The 22,135-nt window shown below is 49.8% G+C and overlaps 1 protein-coding gene across 1 annotated transcript in view; it reads right to left on the minus strand.

Annotated features, from left to right (window-relative positions):
• Positions 1 to 1,467: 1,467 nt before the first annotated feature.
• The window catches only part of LOC131207508 (uncharacterized), a 124,180-nt gene continuing 103,512 nt past the window's right edge, over positions 1,468 to 22,135 (minus strand). Inside the window, exon 14 of the mRNA XM_058200123.1 lies at positions 1,468 to 3,150. Within this exon, the coding sequence (XP_058056106.1) occupies positions 1,468 to 3,150 (1,683 nt within the window). The remainder of the gene's footprint in view (positions 3,151 to 22,135) is intronic.

The raw sequence follows: 22,135 nt of genomic DNA on the forward strand, positions 1-22,135 counted from the left end.
AAGGGTTTGTTCTTTCTCCCCGCATTTCTTGTTTGGGATACGACCGCAACAGTAATAAATAATGTAATGTCACAAACATATTTCGTCGAACTTATAATGAAAGCACGATACAAACCTTAACTCGCTCGTAAGGTTTTCTTCGAGGTCATTTAGAAACTAAATTTTTGTGTTCAAAGCAAACAACAAATTTGAAAATAATCTTTATCATAGCCACAAATGTAATACACAACTCGTTTTATTTCAGTTTTATTTAATTTCTCACTTAACTCCGAATCGTTCGGAATACGAAGAGTGCAACCGTTCGTATCCCCATCTAGATTGAAATTAATCTTATTCGCGCTCGATACTAACATATCTGAGCCCTATAATTCCGTGGTGGCATACGTTTCTCAATGGTTCAATAACGGAAAATCGTGTGTCGGTTTGATTCACATTTATTATTGATTTATTAATAAAAGTCGCAATATTCGTAAACGAATTACTTGCTCGATACTGCGCAGCATGAGTAGTTTAACGTTAATGGTTTTGTTTTGTTATTTCCATGTTTAGTATTTTCCCACGAAGGGTATGGTACTCTACGTTTGAGTTTAGATTTTCTTTCCCCAATTTGTGTAGGATGTCTGGATGCATGCACAGTTTAATCATGAGTAAGGTTTAAAGTTATTTTCGTTTTAGTACAATTAGCCTATTGATTTAACTTCTCCTTCGCACCATCCCAAAACAGAAGAATTCGACGATCGGACACCTCGAATCCGCGCACGTGCGCTTCGTGTCTCGGTATATACAGTTAGCTCATATTGGCAACGCATCGCGTATTATTAATCCTCATCGCCTCATTACTTCAATTTGATTAGTTTCTCGCAGAATGCATCTCATAAATATATTTTATATACTGCAACAACTTCAACAGATCACGGGTTCCGGTTTTTCCTAAGCCCTCATAGAATTTTGCAAGAAATAGAGACCCGGTACGAACAAGTCGAATCTCATGTCGCCTTAATGCTTAACTTAGTGTCTCCTTTCTAATCCTGCCACATTAGCTATCCGTCTACGGTAGATTAGTATTGTTTTCCTCTTACTCAACAAACACTTTTGATTATACTTTTTTGTTCTACGGGAACACCGCCCGGCTAAACTAACCTAACCTAACCTTAAGCTACCCTCAATACGATATATTAAACCGGTTCGCTAGTCTAATCTCTTACGCGCCCGGAACCCGGACTTGGCTCCAAAATTATCGCTCCTTTCGATTTACAAAATAATACCTCTGATTGTTGGGTAATGATTACAAACTATTTGCTGTTTAATTCCAGTGCTCCGCGCTCCCTCAAGCATTAAAACTCGCGGTACGCATTACATACCATATGACACTAATTTGTTTTTGGTTTTTTGACCGAACTGACGAGCCGATCGGGATGGGTGGGGAACAATGGGCAGCACCACCGGAAATCCGGGGGCCGGTAGTGTTCAGATTTCCGCCCTGTCCATCGTGCGGGGTTGAAATAATCGCCGCCGGCCACTGCCACCGGAGGCACGCTGCGCCGATGCTGCCGCTCCGGATACATCGTCAGCCGCGGGTTCACCGGTACCGTCTTCGGTCGGGGCTGGGCGCAACGTGCCGGTCAATTCATCAGTGTCAGCAACAGTGCCGATCGATGCCGACGGTTGCGGTGCCCGGTGGCGCTTGGTGAAGTGCTTCGCGGCCGCCGCCATCATCTGGGAGCCGCGCTGCTTGAAACCGTTCGCCGAGCTCGCCGCCGTTCCGTTCGTCCCCGGCCCGTCGTTCCGTTTGCCCGTGTCCTTCCGATGGGTGCTGGCGCTGTTACTGCGGCCACCGGGGCCATCGGGGCCACCGGGAGCGGCACTGTTGACGTCGTACGACGAGGACCGCTTCCTTATGATCCGCACGTTCTTGATGAAGGACTGGCTGACGGTGGAGCCGCGCAGAAATTTGTCGCCACTAACGTGATTATCGTCGACCTCGTTATCGCCGTCGTGGGCGAAACTAGCACCGCCGTCCGGGCCGTCATCGTCAGCATCGTAACGACGGTCCCGCCCGTCGCCGTACTGTGCGAGCGACTCCCCGCAGGCCACCGGTAGAATGGCTGAGCGTCGATTGCCCCCATTAGCGCTGTTATCGTGGTTGTAATAGCGCATCGTGGCCGCCCCACCAATCGAACCAGTCGCCGCCGCCGAAGGAATCGATGTCCCGCCCGCCACCACCGCTGGCGCCGGGGACGGCGAGGTGGCGTTGAAAAACACATTCGGATTGTTTCTGCTGCTACTGTAACCAGCGTCCGGAGCGACACTGCCGGCACCACCGAACAGACCCCAGAGACCCCGGGTGCCTCGGGTGCCCGCGGAACCACCCGGTGGCTCGTGTTGATTGCGGGCCAACCCATGCTGCTGCTGCGGCGGATGGTGGACCAATTTTGACTGCTTGCCAAAAGAGCTTTTACGGTAATCATCGTCCAGGTTCAACGAATCGAAATTGTTGGAATCATGCTCGCTGTGCGGCCGGTACGGCGGTCCACCGCCACCGGCCACCGCCAGGGTGTTGGTGTTGCCGGGCGCGGCAATCGCGGACACCCGCGGCACCGTGTGGCTGCCGTGATTGTTATGATCGCCTCCCGCTGAGTTGTGTTCGGAATGGTTTGTGTTATTAAAATGTGTATTATGCAACGCACCACCCGCGAGATGGCCACGCGTCCGGAGCCCGAAACCTTGCGGATCCGTGTACGAAAACGATGCCGGTGGAAGGTGGTGATGATGATGAGGCGGCTGGTAATGGTGATGGTTTGGGTTCGCGGCCCGCAGTTCGGGCGCGGGCGAGACCTTCGGCGAGGGCAAAATGATCTTGTGCCGGGTGGCCGTGTCACCGACGCGCTTCACGTTCGACCGGTGCGATCGGTACCGGGACGACCGATCGGCACCGATCGCCGCGGAGTCGTACGGTTTGTCGGCCCGCTGCGATCCGAGTGACTGGCGCTGGCGGGCCATCGTCTCGAACGCGTGAATCACGCTACCGACCCGCGTCGTAACGTCCGGGATACCGAGCGGCCCGCTGAACAGATCGCGCTGGTGGCGTAGCGTGCTCAGCACCAGGTCCGCGTCAGATGCCGTCGGTTCGAGACCGGCCGCGCTCAACTGCTGCAAACCACCGGCAGCCACCGTTTGCATCGGATCGGACACGATCGACGACTGTGGGACACGCCACGTGGGGACCAATGGGGCAACACAAGAGCGCAACCGAAATGAAACAAAACAAAAGGAAACAAAACGAAAATAAATAAAATAAGTTTGGGTGTAAGAGAAGAAGCAATAGACAAATGTAGACCACAGTTTTCCAGGCGCGATGCTTTGCTGACCGTGGGGACCGGCTTCCTTTATAAATTGTCCATCATTCATTGCCGACCGCAGGCACTGGAGCTGCTGGAACCATAATCGTCTCGCCCACCGATAATTTGAAATGTCACTTTGAAATGCTCCGAATCAAGAAATGAGACGATAGGAATTTGGCGAAAAATCTGACCCCAAACCACGTCCCCAAAAACATTCTTCCACACGGGCGCGCAATGGCATCTCATCAAAACTGTTTGTTCCCGGGCAGACGGCATAAACGACTTTCAATTTTTCCCCCGGCGAGATCCGTCAATTGGAATAAATGAAATTCCCCCGGCCCCCGGAAGGCATCGGGCCCCAGACGAGCAGGAAATCAGCTTTCCCACGCACGACGGGACACTTCGTTTATGGGTTTATTTTTTTTCACTTTCGGATTTCGGACTTTTTTTTGCTACGGGGTCGGTCAAGCCCCGAGCAGTCGAGAGGGCTGCTATTGACTTTTGGTCCACTCGACGGGAGGGTGGTCCTTTGCCCCGGGGCTGCTGCAGGGACAGCCTGTTTTACAAATCCGATATGCTGGATCATAGCTGGGTTTCGTGACGACTGCGTGAGGGAGGGCCTGATACGGGAGCATTTATCATGGGACCCAACCCAACACCCATGGGATCCTTGAAAGGTTGCTCACGGCGAGAGAGAACACCAAAAGCGGTGCAGCTCCGGATGCCGGATGGACCCCAACAACAGACGCTGCTTGGCCAGCGTTGAAAGTGTGAGTACCCGGTCCAACAACACCCACCGGAAGTGGGAGTGGAGTGGAGCGGAAAGCACCACGAGAGCCGACCGGGATTGAGATTGTTGTACCTTGCGGCCAATTCCATTTTACGGCAAAAACGTAAACATTTGCCGGCGGCTCGCCTCGCTCGCCTCGATGTTATTTGCTCACCCCATTTGCGGGGTTTGCGTCGAAGCGATTTACATTTCGTTTGGATCGTTGCACTTTACACACAGCCCCGGAAGATCGATGCACGAAATTGGCTTCCGCGCCACGGAAGTGGCCCGTGAAAACTATGATTATTTGACGCGATTTGTGGATTCACCGATAATCGTTTTATGCGATGCGGAAACGAATCGCAAATCGGTATTGGGCTGCGGAACCGTGGCACCGGTCGATACGTTGACATGTTCGGAGTGCGATTCCTGTACCTCTGTGGTTCAACACAGTTGAGGGATCTGAATTTAGATGTGCGGCGAACGGATGAGTTGCTATGTGGATTTATCTAACCAAGCCTCCGGGGGTTGTTTATTTATTCCAGTTCCCTCTTCCAACTGGTCCAATAACCAATGTGTTATCAATATTGATTTGAGTGTTCTCGAAAGAAACTCAATATGCTCGAAAACAGTGTGAGGACATTGAAGTGCCACCTCGCTGTGCTTCGCTTCGCTTCGGAAACACTCTCGATTTCTAGCTTACGCCTAGGTTCTAACCACAACAACATTCTCCCCGCCCGGAAAAAAGAGTCAGAAATCAATCTTGAATGATTTGCACCAAAATTGCATTTCCTCGCCAATAAAATGGGACAAGATATTGGTAGGTAGCAGCTTTCAGCCACAGTGCCATCTGTGGGGCACGCGTTCGTCGGATGAAAAGTATAAAACAACCCCTCACTGCTAGCGACTGTCCCATAAACATGATTCAAAACCGCCAGCGACAATAAAATTCCGACATTTTATTCGATGACACGCTGCCGATGCCTCCGGCCGGCATCTGGAACGTCTGTTTCTCATTCCCAGACCGCTGACATCTCGTATGTTCGGGCGACCAAAATCGGATGATTATCGGCTTCGAGCGTCAGGAACGGCGCGAGTTTCGGCCCCAAGTTCCAGGCCCTGTCGGAGTGTCGGAGATATTTTACAGCTTTGTCGATGGCGCTTGGTAAATAAAATCAAAAGTTTTACGAGTGCGCCGCAGGAGAGTTTCGACCGCCAACTGTCGCTGAAGCGCTATTTCGCAGGCCAACGTGGCCAGGTGGAACGTTGGGCTGCCAGTTTCACTTTGGGATCCTGCCGGCTGGCTGACCGAAACGAAACGTAACACTCTACGATACATTTCTCCGGGATTGTTTGCCCAACGGGCACCATCCCGCCCATCTTCTCGGGATGTTCTGGTCCTGCATGAAGGAATCAGGATCCTCCGGAATCCCCATGTCGGGCCGCACTGCCAGTGTCGGATATAAAAGGCGTCATTTCGGGTTTTTTCGGGATGGACAGGGATGAAAATCTTGCAAATAGGAGCAGAAACCGGCAGCACAAAGAAAGCCGATGCTTTCTTTGGCGCCTTCCGTTCGGTATGGCGATGTTTTCGTTCGAACCACCCGAACCCCCGGCGGAGAACACATTTCGACAGGTGTGAAAATTTGCCATTTCGTGCCATCGTCCGGTCCACGGAACGTACGAGCCCTCCTTTTCGAACCGTTTCCGGGACGGGGCGGGTCGGCCTTTTTTTTTTGCGCTTCCGGTTCGGTGCTGGGTCCCCTTCCGGGACCGGGTCCGGGCGATGCGTACGCGAGAACGTAGTGAAACTCAGTTGTTTGCTCAAGTTTTGGGGGGGTCGAAAAAAGTGCCAAAATGAAGGTAGAAGGTTTTATCGATTCACTTAAAAGTGTGTGTTTGGGAAAAATTCCCTGGAAGCCGCGCGACACAAGCACACGAAATATGGGTTCATTAACGTTGCAAATCATCGTGACACGGCCGGATTGCCTGCACGCCGAGCGGTGTTGGCTTTTGGGGCGTCCGGGTCATCGAAACGAGTTCCGCGACCGGCTAAAAGTCATAAATGTGGCTAAGGCCAAAAAGGCTAAGCCCGTGAGAGACGTTTGGCGGTGGCCGCTCGAGAATCTCCGATTCATGGCGTTTCCTTTTGCCGGGGCCTCACTCAAACCCCGGTCCGGTCGAACCGCGAAAAATGGAATTTGATTGAATCATTTTCATTTCGGACAACTCACGCCCCATCCGCCCGGGTACGTGGTGTTAAGTGATATACATGTTTGATGTGGCTGATCCCAGGCAATCAATTATGATGCCCGCGCCGTCCCGTGGACTGCCCTACTTCCGGTGCCGGAATCGGGTTCGGGTTGGTGGAAAACTCATCATATGCTTATTGCAAAATTGCTCTCTAGCCCGTTGAGGCTTTTTTTGTTCTGCTCCGTGCTCCATGGCGGAGAAAGCGACTCCAAGTCTCCATCCACGCTGGCCGAACGCACATAAATTTACTCATTATGGCTCATTTGAATTACTAATGGGGCTGGATTTACATGACAAATCGAGATGATTATCGAGGGTGGCTGGCTGGGTGGTTGGACAAAACAAAGCAAACATGAAAAAAGCACCGAATACCACTCCCTAACTGGCCCGGTAATGGATATGGTTTATAGTGAATTAAAATTAATCACTTTTCAAGCTGAACCCACGGGGTGGCCCATCCCGGGGTGGCTCTCAACGTCCTTATCGCGGGGTAAATTATGCGAATTTTTCCCGCATCCATAATCAGCCTTGCCGTTTGCTAATTAATGATTTACATTCATTTGACCTACCAATTCGCCATGGTGCCGACCCCGGTTTGGGTTTCTAGTCCGGGGTTGAAAAAACAGAGAACTATCCCGTTTTAAAATATCTCCAAGATGAGAACCCCCATCCGGGAGCCAACTGGGCCGAAATCGCTTCGACCAGATCAGCCGTGCTCCGCAGATTGGCCGTACCATCAAAGGGCTTATGTTGCTCACGAGGAATTCGCCATCGCCATCAGCTTCAGTCATGCGAAAGATGTAGTCGTCCGATAGCATACTGGTTACCTACGGCGAACCGTTTCTTGAGGAGATGTCTGTTTACCCCGACCCGACAGTAGATGGTGCGTTCCGTTTGCTCAGCCGCATGCCGGAGAACGGGGACACACGCCCTGAGTCGATATTCGCCCCTGCATACGAGTCACGAACGAGGCTCGGACAGAATCCGATCATAAGCCCGTGTCCTCATCCTGTTACCGATATGTCGTTCCGTTGCCAGGCGCCCCAAATGCAAGGGATTAAACGTTGGGCAACGCTCCGAAACGATCGCTGTGCCCAGGTGAAGTAGCTACCACCATTCGATGGTCTCATGTACAAGCTTCACCTCGAAAGACGGAGTCCTCCTGCTGGCCCCTAAGGGGCAAAGGAAACGAAAAAGCTTTTCCCGGTCTCGTGCTGGTGGCTACAATGGTGTGGTTCAGGTCACACTCAGGTTCTCAGGGTCCCGTATCGAGCGCATATTGACTCACCGGATGGCGGCGGTCAACATGACGCATCTCGGTTTCGAACGCTCGAGAACCGTCCCGGCTATCCCGAGGGATTCTCCGGGCCGCAGGAAGAAACCCGACCGACCGACCGACCGGCCGGCCGGCCAGGTGTTATATCAACCGTGTTGTAGCAATGATACCATTAAACAGTGCTTTGTTCCATCCGTTCGACGACCTCGGTTACCCCCGGGCCGGCTTTATGACCTCTTGTCAAACCCACCGGAACCCAGCGCCGCCGCAAGCCTGCCGTTGGGTGTTTCGGTGAAATTGAATTGTCTAGTCTATCTATAATATCGAAATCAATTTCCGTCCGGACCAGAGATACGAACGGTGGCCCCGAGGGGCTAAGTCTGCGTTCTGCGCTCGGTGGCGCTCGCTTGGGTTAGATTTTTCGTCCTTCTGGCTCGTTTGGTTCGGTTCGGAATTGTGTGCAGCCAGTTTTTTCCGTTGTGTCCTTACTCCCTGCGACCTGTTTAAACCGGGGACGTGGGGCCGCGAACGGTGGCGCCACAGGGCTAGATTTGAAGTATCTGTTTCGTGATTCAATCTGTTTGTTGCACGTGACGGTGGCCCAGTGTTAGTGTGGCGGGAAGGAGCGAGGGTCGTGTGGCCCGACCGACGAAGGAAATCACTTTGCGCCCCGAGCCCGAGCCGGGAATGTAACTTCGACTGCTGCCGGGCGTTCGTTGTTTGGTTGATTTTTCGATTACTCCAAATGCATCGCACTCCGGCAAAGTGATGCTCGGCCAACGGTGCCCGATGGCTGGCATGGCAGAGAGTTGCTCTCCCGACAGTTTTAGTAACATCTATCTATTTCCAGTGGCAAAGAAGTGGAAAATGTGCGACCGGTCAGGAAATATGTCATTTCCCATCGCCGATGGGTCCTCAAACTCAACCACTATTTAGTGTTGCAAATGGAAAAAGTAAACCCATTTCCGGCGCCATATTTTGCCGTGTGTAACACAATGTAAAGTTCGTGGTCTGCGAATTGGTAGAATAGAATTTCTCCATTCTTCGCCCTCGGAGATAAAAAGCCATTCTTCCAATTTGGCTGTTCAGTTTTGCCAAGAACTTGTTGTAAAGCGAAACCGTCGCAGACCGGAGCGTGAGTCAGTGAAAGAAAGGACGAACGAATATTTTGAAAACGACTGCGCTTTGGCTTCTTGCAGAACGTTGATTCCACAGTTATACAGGGTTATCGATTTGGTAGTTTCGAAATCACAGAACTGACACTTTACAGTTTTCAAATATAATTGTCTTTTCAAGTGGCAAACCTTTAGTTGAATGTTTGCCATTTTAGAAAATGAATCGTTTAAGAACGAAACAACGTGTCGATATTTTTAAAGTAACGGTTCTAGAGCAACAGGCCGAAATCGCGAATTTTTTCAGCAACATTTTCTTCAGCGACGAGGCAAATTTTTTCACTTAGAACTCTCATGGAACTCTAATTTTTCGAAAACGAAGAAGGGAGGACCACTACCGGCAATTCCAAGCGATACCGCTAGATGATAATAATTTTTTATGGCCTCCAACTGAACTGATATGGTCTTATAAGATGCGTGATTTCAGTAAGACGTGGCAACGAGCCACCAACCAACACGAGCGGTTGCTGGCCGTATAGTTTTTGCGTTTTCAATTGGCCACCAAGATCGTGCGATTTAACATCGTTGGACAGAGCAAAAGATCGTTTTTAGGCTGAGAAGCCATCAATGTTGGAACTTGTGAAAGTTAAACATTCGCCTCGTTAAGGCCGAGTTAACCACCGAAATGTGCAAAAAGTCATTGAATATTATCTTCTCAGAACCGACTGTTGGCATAGGTCTCAAGGTGGCCATCTGACCGATATAGTGTTTCATGTTTAATGGCAAAGCATAAACTTTATGATAAAACAATCAAACTTAATTTTTCGTATATTCTTTTGTAAGTTCTGTATGAAACAAGAATGGCAAAATTTACATGAAGATGAATTTTGTGTCGCTTTCTGAGCAAACCTTTGTGTTTTCAAACCCATTAAATGTTTTTTCGAAAACTATTTTTTGCTGATAAATATGGCCATAAAAAGCCTAATTTGACACGGGATAAATAATAGATAAGTAGCCAATATTTACGTTTCAAGTACTACCAGTACACAAGTAATCTTCTAATTTGGCTAGATGTGGAAATTTAAAATGACATCAAGGTCCTACAAAGACCTTCAAAATTGTCCTCAACGTACATTGGCCATGTGAATTACTATTGGGCAGTATAGGTGATTCGTGAATTGAAAAACTAATGGAAAAGTTACAAGGGATGCCACAGTGCTGAAGATATTTGGGGCAAACTTTGTCGATCAGGTAAACGGGATGCAATTCTAAGAAAACGTGACCGTTTCAACAAACAATTGTTTCTTATTTGTTGCCAAACGGCCACGAGAAAGAGAATCTTTTGGTACAAAAGACCACATGATTTTGTTAAGAGGTTTGCACTTAGTCTGAGGAAAGCACACGCCGGGACAACACTTTCTTTGTTCACGTTACACGTCAATATTGAAGAAAAATTGAGGGCTTAGTTGTTATTTTGTTCTCGAAGAACCCCCTTGATCCCTGTGTAAATAATGTTTAACTTTAGGGGGGAAAACCTCCGGTTTTGTGGCTGTTTTTTGTTACTTTATCATCAATCAGTGTTAAGTGATTCTCTCGAGTATTCCGTTGAGCTTTATCGTCTGGCGGACAATCTACAGCCACGTGAATCAAAGCAGAATTACTTCCAATCGCTCAATCGAATTCAATTACGCCAAGATTGTGTCCCTCGCGTTCGCAGGAACGCTACATTTGATTCTCGGTGTCAAAGAATGATGTAAAGTGTAACCATTTTCCATCATCACTCCTCGACCGAGCGGTTTCCAATTAGACGAAATATTGTGCCCTCCACACACAAACGGCTGATTGATTGAGCCAGGCCGTTGCAACTGATTTCCGTGCGGAGAGTGTGGTTAGTGCGAGCTTTCGGCACCCGACGGCCACCCTGCGGCCACCCTGTAGCCTCTTGTAATCAAAGCTACAGACCAACGGACTTCATAATGTGTCGAGCGGATGGGCCAAAGAACGAGCCGCTCTCCGCTGCTTCTGATACGTCCGCAGCGCGCCCACCGCAGGAACCGCCGGTGTCGCTGGGAAAGCGAAAGGTTAAGTAAACTCAACAGCGAAATCCCGCATTCGGCGGTCGCCGACGACAAAGCTGGCTAAGGGAAGGCGATTCATCATGATGAAAAATTTCCACACCAAGAAATGGAAAACTGTTGGCGCGGAAAATTCACCGCTCATTAGGAGTGCGGCTGGTTTTCATGGCGGCGGCGGTGGCATTCGCCTTGGTTTCGTGGCCTTTTTCGCTTCTGTGTTTTCTCTTCCTTTTTTTCTATGCCCTTGGGAGACGGTGGACGATGGACGCGAAGAGCGAAGGTTCTCCGTTCGGGGAATGCATTCTTCATTTGAGGAGCTTTGCCACAAGCGGCCTTCTAGCGCCTGACGGCTTCCGAAATTAATGACAGTGACGGTGGGCTGAGTGGCCAGTGCACAATGGTTCGAAGGGGCAGTGTTGCGGTTTCTTGAACGTCAAACGGTTCGCTTCACCCATCACGGGCGTCAGCCCAAAAAGTCCGCGTTGCGGTCGGGGCTGAGAAATTGCGTCAAAAGAACATAACGCTGCGCTCTTCCGAGAACCGGGCCCGAGAATTGATATCTCGTTTCTTTTCTGCGCCACCCCAACGCAGCGTTTCATCGTTATTTTCTACTAATTTCTTCCTAATTACTTCATCGCCGGCCGAGTAAATAATTGAAAATTAACCGCGCAACTTGAGCGTGCCAGCTCGTAACGGTGGCAACGGGTTGAGCGATGCTCCTCGTAAACTCCCTCGGTCAAGGGAAACCGGAAACGCACCCCGGGAAGCGCCCGCGGCAGAAGCCGTGTTCTGGTCGCTGGCTGCTGACGGCACCGTGTCACCGCGTAGACGCGTTGATGGTTGACGATGAAGTTTTCGCCAGAAACGATGGTCTGGGTAAACGGTTCCATTCTCTTGTGGTTCGGGCTCTTTTTTCGTCCGTCGTCTGGTGCTGGTCCTGCTGGTTTGGAGCTTGTTGTGGCACAGAAAAAGCAATCCCTTGCTCGCCGACGCTGAACAGCGATCATCCGAGCGCACAAACGAGAATCAAAATTTGGCGGCACACGACTACAAAAACGGAGAGAAAAAATCAACCTACCAACAGCCAAACCACCGAACCGATTTGGCTAAGACCAACTTCAAACCGAGATAGGAAAAAAAAGGATTTAAAGTGCCAGCACACCGGGCGGGCCTCGTGGAGGACTCGGAGAACAGATTTTATCTTTTAATTAGATTCATCTAAAATTTATCTTTGGCTTCGCGCGCTTAGCCACCGGGCGACCGGCGCTCGACTAATTCGATTTCAATTACAATTCGAGTGGCCAGTTTAGCCAGCGAGCGGACGTTCCACTGGGACCCGTTCGCGTGAAACACAACAGCACCCCAGCCCCGGATACCAGGGGGCGGATGGATCCAACTTTGGCGGCCCGTTCGCTTATGGGGTGAAATTAATTGGATTTGTAAGACGACGAGCAGCACGCCACGGTCGCTATAAGGGCGGTGATTTTTAATTGGAATTACGTGTGTGTGCCGGGGTGGGCTCAATTTTGGGCAGGATAACGCGGTGCTTTGTAACACCGTAAAGGGGTTCGCTGAAAGTGTACCATTTGCTAGGATCCGATGCGAATTAATGGACAGCTGTAAACCGCAAATAAATAAGCATTAGGTAGCTTATGCCAGCGTGCATCATCTTCTGTAACGCTCAGACCGGTTAAAATCCACGCAATGCGAGAGAATTAGAAACAGGCGCGATGGAGGCGCATGGTGCTTTGTAGATAGTTCGTTCGATTTGCTTGGATTTGCGTGGATGCTCAAAGCAAAATTGACAGCAACAGAAGGAGCATATACTCTGAAGTTTCCCCAAAGAGACAGATTTGCAGACAGCACTTTTTATTGTTTCAGTGGCTTTACGCCGTTGATGGAGGCGCCTGGTGCTGCACAAACAACAGACACGCTTAGGAGCCGGTTTGTAGGCGAGGCAAGCAAAGGTTATTGTTCTTACTGACACCTCACAGAATACAATAGCTCGGTCAAAGTAAAACACAACCTCACACAATGGGTTCAATGCGGCGGGGGTACGATGACGAGGTCGCATACGCACTTCAATCGAAACACGCCGTTCGCCGTGGGATTTTCACCACCTGCCGGAGCATTGACTTGGGCCATCATTAACAATGTAATCGACATTCGCAGAACTGTAATTTCTATTCATTGCTTTGCGGAAAAACCGCCCAATCGCATCAGCGGGGGTAACAGTGCGCTTCATTGTCGCATTGTCAGGTGGCAGTCTTGGCCCCCGGAGCTCAGCCACATGTCTGTGGCACCTTCTATGAAACGTTTCAACGGGGGCTATTGTGTAGGCTCTTGTGCACTTCTTTGTGAGCGGCATTGAATGCGTGCGCGTTCGAATACACTGTTTATGTGGGCGAAAAGCTTTTCATCGGTTCCGACGACCTTTGCCAAGTGTCAACACCTCACCATGTTAAACAATTTCAAACCAAATTCGTCGAACTTGATTGAAGTGACTTCGAAGGAAAAGCTGAGACAAATACGTTTTGCTGGATGGGCGAATAGCTGTCAATTTGATCCTCCTCATTATGCCTTGCTGGCAACGTTACCAAGAGTTTGCAATTTATCTTTGAAGTGTTTAGAACATGTCGAATTTTGGGCCTGAAAATGCCCTTTTGCAGGGATCTTTACTTTTTTAAAAATGAAGATTTTGACTTAGCAACGCAAAGAGCGTCGGAGGACTCCTAAAAAAAGTCGAGCACGCTGAACTACAAGGACTTTTGGACGAAAATGACTCGCAAACGCAATTACAATTCGCGGATCAGCTGAATGTGTCGCCATATGCCATATCCCTACGTTTGAAGGCCTCAGAAGATCCAAAACATTGGAAAATGGGTCCCACTTGAACTGAACGAAAGACAGCAGGAAAACCACATGTGAAATTCTGCTCGCCACGTTCAAAAGGGAATCATTTCTTCATCAGATAGTGGTTGCGGATGGAAAGTGGATTCATTTGGTGGATCCTGAAAACAAAAACCGTCAGGGAAAAGCATCAACTTCGACCAGATCGAGATCGAGATCGAGAAGACCAGAGCAAAACCAGATCGATTCGACAAAAACATAACGCTGTGTGTATGATGGGACCAGAAAGGTGTGGTGTATCACAAGCTCCTATAACGTGGTGAAAGCGTCAATACATATCCCTACCAACAGCAAGTGATCAATTTGAACCATGCATTGATCGAAAAACGACCAGAATGGGCCGAAAGACATAGTGCGGCTGGCTCCATGACAATGCACCTGGACTCAAAACAAAACTGGTTCAGGACACAATCTAAGCACTTGGCTGGGAGTTGCTTTCCTCACAGAACCCATTACAGAAAGATCGAAGAATTGGGCACTTTAAATGAAATAGAGTTTTTTCAAATTCAATACAATAAATATGTGATTTGAAAAAAATCTTCCTTTCATAAAGTTAGACCTGTTAGACACAAAACAAACGTTGGAGCAACGGCCCTAGGTGAGCGGCCTTTTGCCTTCCACAAAATTGGTGCGCACACAAAATCCAAACACAAAAAAAAACACCAAACATGAAACTAAAGATTAAGTTGCGTTCAGTGGCTCAACCCCCATTTTCGGAGGACTCGGTCTTGATGCGTTGTGTGGTACCCTGCGCAATGTGATTGACACGCAAGGAGTGAACAAAAACGAAACAAACAAAAAACGGAACGCAAAACACAAAAACAGGGAACGGGGCAGGATGGAGGGTGTTTTGGTGTGAAGTGTGTGGGTTAATGCGTGACCGAAGGTTGCTGCGGCCCAGACCATTTGTTTCCGATGCCACCATTTGCCGATGACGGGTCGACGGGTCCTGGTGGTGCCAGCATAGCACGCGGACTGGCCCCTTGAAGTGCTCAATCTTCGCCTTCTATGCGTGGGGATCTGGCGATCGGTGTGTGGCCGCAACTGCCCGATTGTTCCGCGCCGATTACCTACACATTTTTCACGCGCCGCGCTCATTTTTCATCTTCTCTCTGGCCCAGCTCTGGCCTTAATGGCTTAATGGTTGCGGTCGGTGTATGTAAATGTTACACCTCCCCCCCTCATATGTTGTTGTTGTTGCTGGACAATTCCGCTTCTCGGATCTTTCTGAAGAGTTTCGTCTGTTTTGTGTGCCGTGTCTGGATGTCCTGTTGTACCTTTCCGGGGAGGGGTCCGTTTTTGCTACGCCGTCTTCTCCACCGTGGTTCGTATCGAACAAACGAGTGTCCGAGTTATGATACAGTGATCTTGCACCTAGCGCCCAGGCGGCCGAGACTCCCCCCCCACTCCGCCTCCGAACTAACTGGTTCGGCTCGTTTTGCCCCCCGGTCCCACCCCGGTCGGTCCATTATTCACCGGCGACTGTTGCTGATGTTTCGGGGTGTGCTTTTTAGTGTACTGTTGCTGTTGTTGTTGCTGTGTCCCCGGTCCGGGTGTCGGTGGCAGGGGTGTTTGTTGTAGCGCGGAGTGTGATTTATTTGCATTGCCACTGGCCACCGGATGCCGGGTTCGGCTCCGGATCGACGCCGATGGGGATGCCGCCGACGGTGGCCCGGATTGTGCCGGCTGCTGCTTACTCCCATTAGTGGGCTGCAGCGGGAGCGGTGGTAAGGGGGGTGGGCTAGTGCCCGGGGAGCTGTCACGCGAGCTGGCCAATCCGTGCAGCCCGTGCCGGTCTTCGCCGCCATCGATGGTCGGTGGCGTCGTGGCCGAGCGGTGCAACGAAGCCGACGACGCCAGCGTGCCACTGGGGATGGTGGCGGTGGTGTTAGGGCCAGCTGTGGTCGGTGTCTGGAGGAGTAACATCTGGGACTGTGATTTGCTTTTGGTGTGCTTCTTCTGGTGCACGGGCTGCCCGAGGTCGGGCGACGGAAGGTCGCAGCTCAGCTTCCGGCTCGCCCGGCCCTTGCCACCATAGTACGGGGCGATCAGCCCACCGTCTCCGGGCGAGACGGGTGGATCGGTGGGGACCGTATACTCGGACCGCTGCTTGCCGTGGGCCGACTTCGGACGGCCCTTCGATTGGATCGCGGCCACGGGTTGCTGACCGCCGTTGCTGCCGTTATTGGTGGTGGTGTACATGTACTGGTGGTGGTGGGACGATTTGCTCGAGTAGTGATAGGTGGCGTAGTGATTGTGGTGCTGTTTGGTTTGGTGTGCGGGTTTCGTGTGTTCGCTATGGTGGTGTTGGTGAAGGTGGTGGTCGAAGCCGTGCTCGAGGCTCCGACTTTGGCAGTCGTGCCGCGGGTGGTAGTAGTACACGTCGTGGTGTGCGTCACCGTCACCTATGGCGCCGCTACCGGACGGCGCCGGCACACCGGCGGCGGCGGCGGCGACCGGCGGCAGGTCGCGCTCCCGCTAGGCTACGTGATTGCCGAATGTCCGCAGAACGGGCATCGTCTGCGGGCGGCGGCGGCGGAGAACGAGAACAAGAAGAAGAACACAGGATGAAGCAGAACACAAGCCAACGCGCGAAGAAGCGCACGAACGAACGAGAAAAATGAGTGAAAAAGAGAGAGAAAAACAGAGAGAGAGAGACAGGCGTGTCGTGTGTTAAAACGATCCGCTGTATACGGTCCGTCGGGGGGCGCGGTGAGGTCGCCTGAGGGGCTGGCAACACACATGGCACATGGTGGTGATGATGGTGGTGTGTGTTTTTGTTGTTGTTGGGCCCCAGTATCAGTGATACGCCATTAAGACTCGCCACACAAGAGAGAAACAAAAAAACGGGGACGTGTCACCCACGTGGAGACGCAGAATGAAGGCATCGAGGCCAGTGACGGGAATCAGGTCTTCATTCCGGGGGCGGGGTTGTCCTGGTCAGTAGGTCCTGCAGAGGTCCTGCGTACTAATGGGGCTACCATACCGGTCGGTTTCAGTCGGGGTACGACGCAAGTGAATGCGATTAAGTTTTCTTTCTGTCGCCATCACTTTACGTGACCGGAAGGTCGTCCACATGATAGGTCTCAAGTGAGACATTTAAAAGGACCTCAATTTATTGCTTGGATCACTGGCCGACGAAAAAAGAACTAATCGCATTCGCTTTGTCCTTGAAGTCGGAGCTACGGAGTCGTGTGAGTCGGGCAAGAAAAAATGGAACACCAAAACACCAACGTGTGGCACAGCGAATGGGCAAATCGAACGTAGCAGAGCGGCACGCAAGCAGCAGTAAACGCAAAAATGACTATTTATCGTACAGAACACAATTTTCGCAAGCAGACAGAAGGAAGCCGAACGGCCAACATTTGCAGCTAGAACCTTAAACTAGAGTTAGAAAAGATGGAACGGAACAGAAACCAGGAGGAGGTGCAAAAGGTATCAAACAGATGAACAAATAAATGCAGTGTGATGCGAGATGTGTGTGGACAGAGCAAAAACGTGCACCAATTGCTCACGTGCGTGTCTATGTGAAAATGGTATCTTCCCTTCCCGCCGGGCGGCCATATCTTGAATATCTGAACGTGACCCGTGATGTAATGGCTATCAAATTTCGGCACAATTTGATTGGCGAACACTGTGCGAATGGGCGAATGGACGGGTTGGCAAATGCTGCACTTTGTTACAACATTTCCCGCTATGCGCCACACCGGATGGCCAAATCGCGTCACTTCACATCGCAACACCGTTCACACCGTTCGGTTGGTGCGCCGGCATGCCACCGATTATGGCCCCGTCAGTTAGTCCCCGTGAAGGGGCGCCGACACGTTCACCCGGATGTGACGTGTGCCCGTTATTTTCCCGGCGCCGACGGAACACGGAACGGTGACTACTAGTGTCGAGGCCCCTAATGCATTCAGCATTGACGTGAGCGGCTTCGTCATCCTCATCATCCCCACCCCCGGCCAGGACACGGCTCCGTCGATGGTGCTCGATCAACGTCTTCGGTACCGACACCGATCGGAGCGGAGTACGATTCCTTCTTGGCCGCCGATTCGAAAACCGATTCCAACCTGCAAAGGTCCTGGTGCTGCCGGGTAACTGCGAAACAATATCGCCTTCGCTTTTGGCCACTCCGAAGGAACGCAACATCTGGTAAGTTGTTTAGCAATTTCGTTATTCTCGAGCATCGAGCATCGGCCACCAGGCTCGGGGCCGCACAGTGCACGGTGGTGCTTTTAAGAATATTGACTTCCGTTTCGATCCGAGAGGCTGCCCTCTCGGCGCTCGAAACTTTTTTGTGTGCCATACTCGAACGCGCCCGAACGCACACAACTCAATTTGTGGCCCACCCACCGCCACCCTGGGTGGTCGGTGGGTGGTGTACATTCTTTTCAATTGCCAGTTTGATCGTTTACGGAAAAGTTTCCCACGGCCCTGGGCTCCCGAGCTTCCCGGAACTTCCCGGCGGTCCGTGCCACCCAAAAAATTTAACGATTCCATCTGGGCGCCCCGCGTGTATGTGTTATTGCGTTCGATTTCCTCGCTTTCGACCCACCGACCGCACCGAATTCCGGACCTTGCTATCTGCTCTCACTTTAACGCACTCTTTCTGCGAATCGCCTCACCAGTGCCGGAAGTTGCCTTGCCGATCTGGGGAGCTTCCGGAACCGAAAAGGACCCCAAGGCGAAACCCATACGGCGTACGATCGTTTCATTTTTCATCCTTCACTCCATCCCGTCAGCTTTCCCCCCACCAGCGTATCAAATCGCCAACACACAAGGACGCGGCGACGGCGGCGGTGAAAAGTGAATTAAATCTGATGACGGCTCCGCCGTTTGCACGCCTGTCGCGTCCGGGCTCGGGCTCGACGAGCTCGGGATTCGATACATGATGCTTATGATTATTGGGGCGGAAATTATGCCCAAGCGACCACCACCGCGCGACCCGCGACGGTCAAACAATGCGACAGGATATCCGTGAAACAAACGGAGCCCGGTCCCGAAAGAGAGGGAGCCGGAAATAACGGAAAAAAGTGTGTCCGGAAATAGAGTTTTTTATCGATCTCTCGGGCGGTTCCGGGCATGACGCGCGTAGGTGGGAAAAGGTTATTAAATTCATCTGTTTTATTGCCAACAGGCACGCTAAATGGAACCGTTGCGGACGATTTAACTTCCAATTCGTCCTGGGCCGCGTCGGGTGGGGGTCTTAAGGATGCTGCGAACCGTAGCGTCCTGAGCCGTTTAGCTGTACCGGCTGTGCGTAGTTCTCGTGCGTGACACCCTTTTCTCGGGCGTTGGGCTACTCGCTGGCTTGTTTTGTGCCATTATTATTTACCATCAATTTTCAGGGCTACTAGGCGGTTACTGCGGCGTTGGATTCAAGGCTAATACTGGCGTGAAACCAAATATTATTGAAGAGGTTGGTTGCTTCGCAATCTCAAAACATTGCAAATGTAGAGAATAGGATTAAAGCGAAACAATATAGCAATGGACAAACAAACAAACTTTATAACAAATGAAGCTTTCTCATTATCAGGACAAGTGTTTCCAGCCTATTGAACACTGTTAAGCCTATTATGCACCTCCAAAGCGGATTAGTGCCTAATAAAACACTCTCTCCTTTTGTGGTCCATCTTGCTCGGCAAACCTTAACAAACATCCACTTCCTACTGAGCCACTTTAAAAACGCTATAAACGAAAGATTTGTGAGCTATGGAGAATGGAGGTGCTCCCATTTATTTCGACCAAACGCGCGGGAAGCCAGCGGCAACCCGGACTGTCTCGCACACTGTCAAAAAGTTAATTCAAAAATAATTGCTTAATTTACACGACGCCCTTCTCGCGTCTTTGGCCGAGCACGCCGGGGCAGAGCTTATGGCCAAATAAGATTATGGTTTATCTGGAAGCCCTCCTTAACGATGGCGGCAAACATTTGCTGCCGCTCCGGAGAAAAGCGAAACGCGCCGGGCCGGGCCACGTCCGGAGGACAGCAGCATAATGGGGCGGCCGAGTGGCGTGAAACACGATTACAAAACGTACACCGTGTACATGTGTACGTTAAAAACCCTGTAACCCCACGCCCCCGGGGGAATGTTTTTCTCAACGTCGGTGGTTGCTGTACAGACCAAAGAAAAAAAAACGGAAGAAAATGCGATGTTTTGGAGCATTGACTTTGTCTGAATGGGGGAACCATAAAATTAAAAAAGAAAACCCCCCACTTGTCCAAAGTATGCCCGTAGTGGGCCAGACAAACAGCGGCCCAAACCGAGCGGACCGAGGGGTGTGAAACAAAACCGAATCATTTCCACCATAAAAAACACGGACACACACGCGGCGCAGTGGTCCAATTGTGATAATAATCGTAAAGGAGCAAGAATCCGATGCAAACTCTTTCCCGCTCGTTTCCTGTAATGTGTTTTTAAATAGCAATTCATCTTCAGCGTGAAAGTGGTAAACCTATCGCAAACGTGATTGCAGTCGGAGGTTTTTTTATTGTCTTGGTTTCTGCTCGGTAAGCCTTATAAATTGTGGCCACAACATTACGGCGAACACAACGACCGTGACGTTTGCTATTTTTTTTGGGTTCGGTGTGTTTTTTTCACACCGAAGAGGCCGATCCTCTGCACGTTCCGTTCGGTACGTTGTCCAGCTGTGCTCGGTTTTGCTGTAAAACTTCACTTTTATGGTTTACTCTAACCCGTTTTGTTGTAAATCACCGTTTGAAGCCGGTACAGCCCATCCCAATGTTGTAAAGGAATAAATTGCTAAAGTGCGTGTTCTACGTAATGGATTAGCAAATAACTACAATGTGAGAAGATAAGATGTAAGTTAGATAGATAGGGCAGATAGAACAGTTTCAAACCGTTTTGTTGTGAGTGATGAATTACAACCGAAAACGAAACTAAAGTCACACAAAGATTCAAAACTGATCACTCTAGATTGTAAGAAGAGCTTTAAACATCGTTTAACGAACGCATAAACTAATAAGGATTGTGCTTATACACAACGTTTATGTTTGAATAAAGAACAACCGAAATTCGCATGTAACGTGTCTTGTTAGGTAATGTCGTACGTTTCAACTTAGTCCCCGTTGGTTCGAATGCGCGTCGGAGAGTTTGTGACGAGTGACGAGCTATTCCTTGGTCGGCTTTGGTCTCAACAGTCATTTTACGAGATGTTTTTTTTCTATTCGCCGAAGGGCTCACCATTGTACTGGGAAGCCCCAGCCGGGGTATATGCAATTCTTTTCCAGTTAATGCTAAAGTGCGTTCATTTCGTGCTATTATGAGTATGGCTTGGTGTTTGGGGGTGGAAAACGGTGCACATACAGCAATGGGTCTATGGTAGCAAAACCGGAAACAAGAAACAGAAATGTGTAACGAAACGACAGCAAGATGCAAACATGTGTGTTCGGTAATGCTATATGAGGTGTAGTAATAGAATGTGGATGTGAAAAGAAAGTACGTTCACTAGGTATAAGGAGAGTAATAAACAATACCTTCAGCATCACTCATCAAGACCGTTAGCCAAAAGATGGGGAATATAGAAATGAGAACGTTTCAAAAGTAAACGAAAATCGAACAAAAATAGTATGCGAAAGGGGCTTGAGCATTAGCTTTTTTTTTGTTTTCTGGAAAGCTAGAAAGTTCATTCGCTATGAAAAAAAGTGGAAACATTTTAGAGCACCAGAGAAACGAAAACCAATCACGTTCACCAATCCAATGCCAACAGGAAGTAGGATAAAGAATATTATTGTTCACATTTCACCAGCTACGCTGTTTGCACACGAAAACATAAATTAACGGATTAATAGAGTATGCGTCACCGAAATAGTATAAACGACCTATTCACGTAATCAACCCGTCCGATGCAGAACAAAATCAAATCGTACTCATATAAGAAGGTGCAAAGTGGTGCAGTCAACAGTTTACAGACATTCAAATCATTTCCAACGAACCCGTTCAATGTGATTGCGCGCTTTGTCGGCGGCAGTGGTTGAAAATGGGCTTTCAACTGCACGCGTAACCAACATTCTCCGTACCATAACAGCATGATGCATCGTTCGACATATAAGTGTAAATCAAAATCATCTCAACAACTCAAAAAGATTAAACAGTGAAACAGAACAGAGCAACAGGAACAAGGCAAAACTCATCGAGCAGCAGCATTTCCATCATCAATCACCAATACGTCAACATCAGCATCACCATTACCGTCGCCAGAATCATCGTCATCACCATCATTATTAGTCACTTTTGTCGGTAGCATCACACGATCAGGTGAAATTTGTTGCAATTTGAAACACACCGCTAAATCAAAGACAACCACAGCATGTCACAGAACTCGGACTAAACCAAAACGAAACGAAACGAAACGGAAAAGAAATGTTGAAAGAAAAA

This window comes from Anopheles bellator, chromosome 2 (genome assembly GCF_943735745.2).
Source record: "Anopheles bellator chromosome 2, idAnoBellAS_SP24_06.2, whole genome shotgun sequence".
In the NCBI taxonomy this organism is placed as follows: domain Eukaryota; kingdom Metazoa; phylum Arthropoda; class Insecta; order Diptera; family Culicidae; genus Anopheles; species Anopheles bellator.